Genomic DNA, 10,597 nt, shown 5'->3' on the forward strand with positions numbered 1-10,597 from the left:
GTGTTATAAAATTCCACAAAATTAAAAAAATAAATAAATAACTGCATAGTATGTGATCCCTTTTATTCACCAAAGCTGCCGATGTATATCCTAGGTGGAAGAGAGCAGAACAGCTGCTCAGCCTTCAGATGCAGGTGTGTTCAGTGCTTGCTATAACATCTTTCCATCTTGCTCATTGTCACATCTCTTCAAAGGAGAGTTACAGAAATGGGAAGGAAAAAATAAGAGAAAATAGAATAGCATTTTCAGACATCGATATTCCTCAAATTTTTCATCTGAAATATTAAAGTAAATTTATTTATGATGAAAGTCATCAGAAGACCATTCTCCTGGATTTAAAATATTTTGTTTTTCTTTGGAAAAAAAGAAAAAAGGAAAGAAAAAAAAAAAAGAAAACTGATACACATTACTAAAACCACAGATGCTGTGGCTTTCCTGCCGGCACCTCTTTCCTTATATATGTCCATACTGATGACAGAGCCAGTTCAAACAAGTCTAATCACTATCTAAATTAACAGGGTTGTACTCAGGGTCATCCTCTTCATCCTCCAACTCTAAATCATCCATTTCTTGGAATAAAGATTCATCAACCTCCACGCTGTTTCCAGCTGCAAAGAACGGAACAATAATTTATTTTCATGCAAGTAGGAAAACAGTACCTGAACAACAAAATACACAACACTTTCATATTCACTCCTCAGTGTAGGTAGCTGTTAAGTTACTTATCTATCAAATAGATATGAAAAAGGAAACAGCACATTTTACCTTTTTACAGCTAAAATGAAGCTTTTTACCCTCATACCAAAACCCAGTCAAGAGAAATGTCACACAGGACCTCAGAATCCATTGGGAGAATGAAGTTAACATTTATAGTTCCCAGAAGCAGAGATTCTTTCTCCCGGGTACTGTCAAAATAGGAGCTCAGGACCCCACAGCTAGAATAGTTACAACTATCACAGCTCATAGAAACACGTAGGGTTTATGAAAAAACCTTTACACACCATTTATATCCCTACATACATACCTTTGCTTTCATATTTAAATTTTAAAAGCAAGATGAAGCTTTGCATGCTTTCACATTTTCTTCTGAAAGAGATCATGCTGACCTACGGACAAAACTTGAGGACTACTGCTGTTTTATTTATGTGTATCAACAGCGACATCTTCCGGCCACTAAGTAAAGTTCTGTTCTTTCACTGGATTTGAAAGAGACTATAACCATTTCCATCTAAAAGATAATGTCATTATCCTATTTAAGCTGTGAAAATTAGTAATACTTAATAAACGGTATCTTAATATTAAATTTAAGTTAATAACCTGTTGCATTTATGATCAAATGCAAACAGCAATAAGGACAGGAGTTTTTAATCAGCAACAGCAATGGGATTAAAAGTTAATACATTAATCCCAAGTCATTTGGGCACAGAGCCCAAATAGAGAGATTTGTTCCTCCCCTGAGACAGCCAAATGTTCCATCAACAACCCGTCTGCCCTTCAGGCGTTTTGGAGGAAGACAAAGTTAAATTATGTCCTCTAACTAACAGAAACACAACTTCCCCATTACTGCTCTTTCAAGTTTATACTCACTGATGTTCATAAAAAACTTTTTTTTTTTTTTTCCTCTTTCTCATTTGTTACTTGTACATTTATTTGACTTATCTCCAACAGATTTTCCAAGTTTAACATCTTTTGGCACAGGCTTACAAAATTTTCAGCTGGCACCAGGTCATATATTTTCAGCAAGGTAATAGACAAATCTGTACAAACCCACAAAGAACTGGGTTGCACCAAGGCAAAGAGCATTTAATTTGACCTGCAAGATATTTACTACTGGTATTGAGGTTCAGAGAGAAGGAGACAGAGCTTCAAGATCGGTGCTTGAAGTCAGGGGTAAGAAAGAAGGCTGGCTATTAGAAAAAAATAAAAGGCTGGGTTTCCTTGTGGATTTTTGTTTTGCTTTGGTTTTGGTTTTGTTTACAGTCCAAATACTTCTGTTGCTTCTATTCAAGTAAGATCAACTCAAGCTCAAAAGTCCAAATAAATACCCTTTAGTATCTTTGAAATTTTTTGTTTGTTTTTGAAAGAAGTTTAAATCACTTCTGTTCAATCTGCAAAACAGTACCTCTTAGAAAGTTCCTCCAATGTAAAAGTGATACTGAGGTAAGATGGTAAGTCAGAAATATAATACAGATTTTGCTTAGGAATTATGATCTATTTTAAGCCACTGTCTTTCAGTTGTGGAAACAAGCAGAAATTTACCTTCCTCCAAGAACTGGATGTCAGAGGTGTCAAGGTTGTGATCCATTTCAAACAGCTGTTTACCTAGAAATAAAATAAAAAATAATATATAAGCTAGTAGAATTCTGAAATAACTATCAACCTAAGGCAACAATAGTTAGCATGTGTATTTTAGGCTTTTCAAATTAACAAATTCGAGCAGGGTGGTTTTTTTGGTTTTTTTTTTTTTTTTTAGCTGCTTATTTCTGTAAGCTCCCTATTCTGACTTTTTGACTATTCATGCAGGATTCTTCCACGCCAACAGGCTTCCTCCTCTTACATGTGAAATGGGACATTGTTTCTTACAGTCACTTTAATTTTACTAAGGCTTTAATAATAGGAGGTGGGAAAATTTACATCACACTGCCCCACAGCCTTTGCTTAGTCCTTGTTGCTTTAGTCCTCATCTTGCATCCACAAGAAATCCTCTGTGGGAACTGGAAAGAAAATTAGCTGCCTCCTCCACCCTCTTCCATATATCTTCCCCATTTGAAAAGCAATTTGGATCTGCACACAAATCACCAACTCCTACACACACTTATCTGTGAAGGAAACATCACCCAAGGCAAAGTTAAGCCTTTCTAACCAGGATGTAACGGAAGACAAGCTCAGGACTGTTTCCACATAAACTATCCATCTTCCACCTAATCTACATTTGCATTGCTTGTGCAAACTTCTGCCAACAACAGCATTTGTGGTAAAATATTTAAAGATACATTTTACTTCCACTGGGGTTACACTCATGACACCTGAGATCAAGCCTGGTTTTAGTTTTGTAAAGGGGAGCTTCTATAAACGAGACATGTAGAAAGAAAAATAGACACAGCATGCTAAGAATAATTTTAAGAACAGGAAAACTAGAAGCAGCCCAATTTCTACTATCTCATCTTTGCAGATTCCCAAATGCTTTCCCTTAAGAGGAGAAGTGCATCCCGTGCCCTGTACAGCTTTTCAGGAAACTTACTAGCACTAAAATTTCCATCTCTCTCAAATTTCAACAAAACTATGCAGAAGTTTCAAAAGTCTTCAGAATGGAGAAGAAAAGGTAACAGCGATACAGCACAATCACATTGGTTATGTTTTCTCAAGTAATCAGGATTTTAAAAGTAGATCCAAGATCACACGAGAACCAGTCCAAAGCTAAGCCATGGACAGTGCGGAGAAGGGTACCCAAGATTTAATTCTTACCTACAGGTTCTCATAAGGAAAGTAATTTCCTCCACATTTTGCCCACTGGATACAGAGTTTGCTTTCTGCTGCACAAACTGCGGTGCGCAAAACACAGAGCCCAAAACCACTGCTATAACAAGCTTTTCCCCAAAATATCAGAACATTGTCACTAGTCATCATAAGCTTGTCATATGCAGCAGCCAGACTCTGTATTCCTTCAGTCCAGCCACAGCATCCCAAACTCCTACATGCACTTGAATAACCTGAAGTCACTGTACAATCCAGTGGAATAAAAGCCAAATCAATACAATTTCTGATGTAGACTCTTTCTGTCGCTTAACAAACCCCAACTATTTCTACTAGAACAACACTTGTCAGCAGTAGCTCCAAGTGGTATACTGTCTGTCACAAAACCGAAAAAAGCTTAAATGCAGTCTGGGAACCTTAGAGATTTCTGCTGGAGTCATTAATTTATTAACTTTGTGTTTAGCCCAACATCAGCACGCAGAAAGACCATGCGACATGGAGGACAACAATCAAATACTGCATTAAGAGTTTATTTACTATCATCATCTTGCAGTGTAAAAAAATTCTTTTAGGCTTGTCATTATAATCTGGTAACTTTGCAAAAACTTCAGGACCATTTTTAAATCATACCGCTTAATTTATTTTTGCCTGCTTGTTCTTCTTCCTTCATTTTTTTCCTTTTTATTTCTAGGAGTTCTGCATCAAACTTCGCTTTCCAATTTAGGAAATTCTCAATGGTAACAGGAGTGCCATGAAAACGTTGCTGAAAGAATAGAAAACAAGGCTGCAAACACAACTTGCAAAGCTATGAGTGAAGATGTGCATTCTCTTCATTATTTAAATCACACATTCCAAAAGCACTGCTTGCTGTGAAGTACTTTGAGAAATTAATCCTAACCCTGAGAATATACAAAGAACACATTCTTACTGTTTTTTGTCACGGGCCTTTCCCTTCAGAGAGCCATACCAAGGTGGAAATTCTTATGTAAAAACCCTGCATACCACTTTTGGACCTACACTGCAATAGTTAGCAACACACCACTAATACAGGTTATCCATAAGTAGACAGCACTTCTTATCACCTCCTGAGTGCAATCTACACTGAAATATTTTCCAGTAAAATACGTTAACCCTTCTATTTTGTTAAGACAGAAAAAAGGATTTTTTTTCCCAGCTGTTTTTCTGCCATTTTCAGAAATACTGAACCTGCCAAGTCCCTTCAGCCTCTACCTATTTCTGAGGAAGAAAATGAAGACTCAGTAGTTACACTTTTCACAGCACGTTCCACGAATAGAAAAATTATTCCACAGTGGCTGGTAGAAAGGACACGTGCGGGTAGGACAAACCAGATCTTGAAGACTGATTGTCACTGCTTTAACCCTACCCACTCAGTCTACCAAGGAAGAAAGACTTCCTCAGAACACGCACGCAGTGTGCAGCATGCCATATTCTAGCCCTTTTTGCTTCCCATTGCCTCTTCAAACAAGAAACTGGCTATAGCAACTTTGATTTCATTTTGGAAAAATCCCTGCCTTAGGAAGTAATACTAGATGGAACTGTGAACATGCAATATGTCTCTGAAAAGACTGCTTTAGAAAAGGGAATTACTTAAGTGCACTAAATAATCTTCTAGTCCTTAAGTTTTAATTATATCAGCTTTGGGATAAGATGTTCCTCTCCCAAAGCAACCGAGAATTGCTCCAGCATCAACCCCATGCATTTAAAAAAAGCTGGAAATTTTTAGTTGAAAACATTATTTTACATACTTTCTCTTCTTCTTCTGCTTCTCTTTCTTTCTGTTTCTTTTCCTCTTCTCTTCGTGTTTTTATTTGATCCACTATTTCATTTAATTTCTCTTGTACTGCTGAGACTAGAGTGAAGATCATTACCATTCCTAAATTTTCTTCTGCCTACAACAAAAGAAGGCAATCTCAAACAGAAGGAGAATCTCAAACCTTCAGTAGCTGAATGCATAAATATGTTTAAAAAGCATTATGCTGTGCAAATGCAGGTAACAAGGCTGAGGCACCCTGCACCAGTCTCAAAAGCTCACAGTAAAATTCAAATCAACTGGTCAGTTATTCCAGTTAAAGCTACTCCCAAATGGGTGTGCAGCAAACACCAATGATGATCTCTGTGTTCAGGTTATCAACATACTATAGGCATCAGGAAGGCATTTTCATGAATAAAACAGAACCTACAGTAGGAACACAACTCCCAAGATTTGAATGTCATAAATCTTATGAGACAACAGTCACTCAGAACCTCTCTTCTCCTAAAATGGCTTAGTCATTGCACACCCCTTTGAAGTGGGACGGCTTCCCAGGAAAAACAATCGTCAGTTGATGAAAGGAAGGGTATATGAAATAAACTGAAAAGAATGTCTACTGAACACATTATGGCAATTTTAAGACAGGGAGCACTTGTCAAGAATTCCTGAAATCAAACAAGTGTTTCCTTCTCATTCCTTTACAATGCAATCTCACTGATCCCAAAGGCTGAGATGTTCCACCTGCCCCCACAAATAGTTGTAACACAACTATTAAAAAGAATCAAGAATCAATGCAGTGTTTTTAAATCTTTCCTAGTAAAATTGAAGTGACTTATTTCCACAAATACTATATATGAGTTAAACAAACGCACTGTAAGCCACAGGGAAAGCCCTACAGCACTTCCATTTCATTATTGTACCTTTGCACATTGAATTAGCCCTGTATTTTACCTGATTAACATAATTTACCTCAATAATGTAATTTACCAAACTCAAACCTCAAAGTTAGTCTTTACTGTATAGAATATGTTTCAAATCAGTAGCACATACCTCAGAAAACAACTGACTTGAGAGAGAAATTCTGGCTAAAATGTGAAGTCATATCAAGCTGAACTGAGAAATTCCATTTTCCTTACCTGTTGTTCTAGTAGCTTTATTATGTCCGTGACATCACTATCGTCAAGATTCTCCTGTGAGACAATTTCATAAAGTGGAGTTTCATCAGGATATTTTTCTCTATAGGTAAATTTAAGGGTTGTCTGGACAGCTACAAGATAAAAACCACATATTCTTATGATGATAACTTTATATAACTCTAATTGTATATTTTTTGATGAGTAGGCTAAAGATTTTAAAATATAAAATATTCTTGTCTCAAAGGAACAGTCATCATCTTACACAGACGTTAAAACTACATGAACAGATTTAAATATAATGCAAGAGTTCTGAAAAATTAAGACAAAGACGTTTACCCTCACAGAAACTATTACAGGCTATTTATGACTGAAAGGTCTTTAGAAAGACTGGAAAACCTTCTGTGGTACGGTGGGTACTACAGCAGTAACCTCTTTTCCCTCATATCCCACTTAAAGCTGGACAAAATGAAGAGGAATCCTAACAACAGATCTAGAGAGACTCTCACTACACTAACGCTTTAAATTCTGTATGCCTGCCTGGAGTATCAACCTCTGTTTTGGGTACCAGGGCTCCACATAAATCATATGACAAGGACAAAATGTCCAGTACAAGTTAATAAGTAGAAAAGCACCTAATGAGAATGCACTCCACCTGAAGCCATCCAGAGCTAGGATAATACGGAAACAAGGCAGAAAAAGAACCAAGTTCCTTTGACGCATCCTGCCAGAATACCAGGGAGCAGCTTTCCTTCTGTTCCTCAAGACTCACAGTTCTGGCAGCCCAGAAGTCTCTTCAACACAGACACCTGTTCCGAGCAGGACTTGCACCTTTAAAACTGAAGGAGATGGCAGCAGTTTCTTCCTTCTGATACACTAACCCAGAACAGCAGCTCTCAAACACTTGGAGCAAGGCTTGCTTACAGCAAGCCCATTCAACCACTGATACCCAACAAATACAAATGGACTTGGGACCCACAGCGCTTTGTTCTGGAACTGTCCCTTAAGGGCTGCATATTCACAACACAGAGATTCAACTCTTCCATGTGGCTGGTACACACACAACATGACTGTAAGCTACTACGTGGATGACGACAATCCATTCTTTTTGAAGCTATGCTGCAAAGCATTTGAGATTCAGCATGTCAGAAAGTAGCCACGGTGGGAGAGTGCAACATTTCTGTAAACTAAACACAGATCATCAGAATCCTTGAAATACATTTCCTGAGGAATGTTTGCTGGATCAGGTCCCTAAGAGGACTTAAGTGGAGGTATACCTAGTTTTTGGCAATAGAATTAGGCTGACACCGAAACTCCTCCTATATACGTTTAAGACATGATCAACTTACTTTCATCATTTTCTCCTGCTTCAGACGTCACAGTGATTGTAAAAGTTGTTGGCTTTTCGGACAATACTGTTAAAAGAAAAAAAAAAAAAAAGATGACAGAGATTCCTTAAATCAGACAACTACTTCATGTCATTAAAACTGAACTTCTCAAAGACGAATGAATCAAGAATGCTCTTGATACAGTGTTAAGGGCCTTTTTATCCTATTAACAAAAACTTTTCAATTAACAGCTGTTTTCCATACAATGTGATGTTTGGAGTGCTTTTTGAATGACAGCATATAACATCAACAATACCAAAAAGTTTCTCTCTTCAGAAGTTTTCTCTTTCTCAAGTTTCACTTTTCCAAAAAGTACAAAACCTATCATCAAATGACTTATGTTAGTGCACCGAATTCACACAGAAAGCTCCCAAAGTTAATTTGCTTTATTGTGCTATATATGTGTGATGAGCACTCTTGACCCTGGACTATTTTTACAGTATGTCTGCACCTATTTCTATATTTAGGACAGCTTAACATAACAAAGCCTTCTTAAAACAAAAAAGGAATACATAGCACCTTCCTTCAAAAATGTACTACCCAAGTAATGTACTAGAATGAAATTGTGTGAACAAGGCAGCTAGAAGACAGACAACAAGCAGCTCTACAGAGACATGCAAAATGCAAGCCCTGTGGTCTAAAGTTTCACAGACTAGAAACCTCATCACACAGCTGTGGGTTGCAGACCATATCCTCAAATAAGGACTGCTCTGTATCACTGTTACAACCTATGCCAAATCTAGTATATATGCTCTAAGAGTATTAACTGAATTTCCCCTAATTGCTAATATACTACTAGTCTTTTTTCCTCCTTGTTCTTTTGAGCATGAGCACTACGTGAACGAATAATAACTCAGAGTAAGCAACAGAAGCTATATGAAGGTATATTAATTCTGTATCAGTATCCGCGATTCAGCATCCCCAGCTACCAGAGATCAATTCATACACCTTTACTGTAAAAGTGAAGAACCTAAAAGACATTCAGATTAAAGCAATGGGCAAATGTACGAGGCAAATGTCTTTGTGATGAAGTTACTGCCAAGTAAGGTACTGTGGGACTTCGGGCAGAGTAGATACTGTGCCAGCAGGAAACAGAAAACGCATGGGCTTCTTTTCACCGTTAAAGTTCTCTGGATACTAAGCACCACAAATCACGCTAGACACTCTCAATTGTTTGATGAGGCAACACGTAATTACGTCCTGAAGACCTGACGACCCCATCGTATGGAAGTTTCAGCAGTGTAACGCACCGCACCTGGCGATGACAGCTTGCCCTTTGCTCCACCACACATCCGCAACAGAATAAGGCACTAAACAGCATCTTTAAGCAACTCACGACTGGGATAACTGGGAAGGAAGCCCAGCCCAGCCCCGCACCTACACGGCCATCAGGTGCTTTAGTTAGCGAAAAAGCAAGAAGAAAAAAAAAAAAAAAAAGCCGAAAAACATCCAGCCCGTGTAGCTGAGAGCAAGGAGACGCCTGAAGGAGCCCCGGCGGTCCGGGGGCGGCTGCTGCCCCGGCGGAGGCCTTCCCCTCTTCCCTCACACCGCCTTGGCCGACGGCCTGCGGGCCCAGCCCGGCGCGGGCCCCGCCGCCTCTCACCCGTGAACGAGTCCGGGTAGATGGACTCTAGGGCTTCCAGCTCGTTCCGCTGCTCCTCGCTGTAGTCGGTCATCGCCGCCCGCCGCCGCCGCCGCCACCACCACCGGCCATGGGCCGCTCGAACCGCCGCTCCCCTCCACGCCGCCCCGCGCCTGCGTGCTCCCCTTCCGGTCATCGGCTAGGCATGCCTTAGCGCCTCTATCGGCGGTGGATGTCTTTGGGCTGAAAGAGAGGAAGGGCGGGCGGCGCGCGCCCGCGGCTGAGGGGGGGGCGGCCATGTTGCCGCCCGCTTGAGTCAGAGGGCGGTTGTGAGGGTACAGCTCATTGGCCTGACGCGTTTCGGTTGCTTTCGCGAAGAGTGATCAAGTGCGGTGCCCTCTGGTCAGTTAATTCTAGTAGTTGGTGTGCAGCTCTGGGGAGGGCAGACTACGGCGTGTTTACCCAGCTGTACCTGACGTGCCAGAAAAACCCTGTCTGCGTCGTCTGCGCCAGACCTGCTCTGGCCTCTCCCGCCCCCCCCCCCTCCGCTGGGAACAGCAGTGTTTTGAATAAGTGAGGTAGTCAGGCTCTGTTACTGAGGCTTCTGAGGGCCTGCGGACTCCCAGCTAAAGAGGCAGGCTTCAGACTTACTATAAAAAGTGCATTGTTGTTAGGCTGGTACTGACTGTTTGTCATTCTTTCACTGGAAATTTATAGGGATCAGCAAACTGAAGGGCATTCAAAACTGTTGCTCTTGGAGTAGCATAATGATACTACGGAGGCAGCTGAATGCCATTTCAGGCTGAAATTGGAAGTTCGTTTGAGTCAGCTGGAAAAATCAGTTGGTGGTACTGGTTGGCGTTCAAAAGCACCTGCAGACTTTCCAAGAAACATTCACAGCGGCTTCAGAAGTCCATTGCATAGGCAGAACAGGTGTCATCCAGGCAAACAGTATTGGGAGCCCCCATCCTTGGGGGTTACCTGCAAGGGTGAATTCAAGCCTGTTGAGGGTTAAACAGCAGCAGACCCTGGGTACTTGGTACAAAGTACTTTTAAGGTGCATCAGTTTCCTGGGCTTATGGCCAGCACTTTTCCCTCAGGTGCATTTTGCAAGCCAATAATTTCCAGAAGAACTTTTACCATAGACATAAAGACAATCATTTTCACTTAAAGCGACCAAACTGCAATTGTAAATTGATTTTGGGTAAGATGACTCAGGTTTTATCAGGCACAGTTAGACTGTTTAGTA

The 10,597-nt window shown here is 40.2% G+C and overlaps 1 protein-coding gene across 2 annotated transcripts; it reads right to left on the reverse strand.

Annotated features, from left to right (window-relative positions):
• Nucleotides 1-267: 267 nt before the first annotated feature.
• On the reverse strand, nucleotides 268-9,532 carry RWDD1 (RWD domain containing 1). Of its 2 annotated transcripts, none has more exons than XM_082480932.1 (7): nucleotides 9,370-9,532; nucleotides 7,728-7,793; nucleotides 6,382-6,512; nucleotides 5,241-5,384; nucleotides 4,105-4,237; nucleotides 2,260-2,322; nucleotides 268-608 (listed from the first exon to the last, which is right to left on the reverse strand). In XM_082480932.1, the coding sequence occupies exons 1-7, from the start codon at nucleotides 9,440-9,442 to the stop codon at nucleotides 496-498; spliced, it is 723 nt and encodes a 240-aa protein (XP_082337058.1). In that variant the 5' UTR covers nucleotides 9,443-9,532; the 3' UTR covers nucleotides 268-495. The 2 variants fall into 2 exon arrangements, with proteins under 2 accessions (XP_082337058.1, XP_082337059.1); XM_082480933.1 differs by having other exon boundaries at nucleotides 6,382-6,435; nucleotides 9,370-9,427.
• Between the last annotated feature and the right edge of the window lie 1,065 nt (nucleotides 9,533-10,597).

This window comes from Vanellus vanellus (genome assembly GCF_965231255.1).
Source record: "Vanellus vanellus genome assembly, chromosome: 3".
NCBI lineage: Eukaryota > Metazoa > Chordata > Aves > Charadriiformes > Charadriidae > Vanellus > Vanellus vanellus.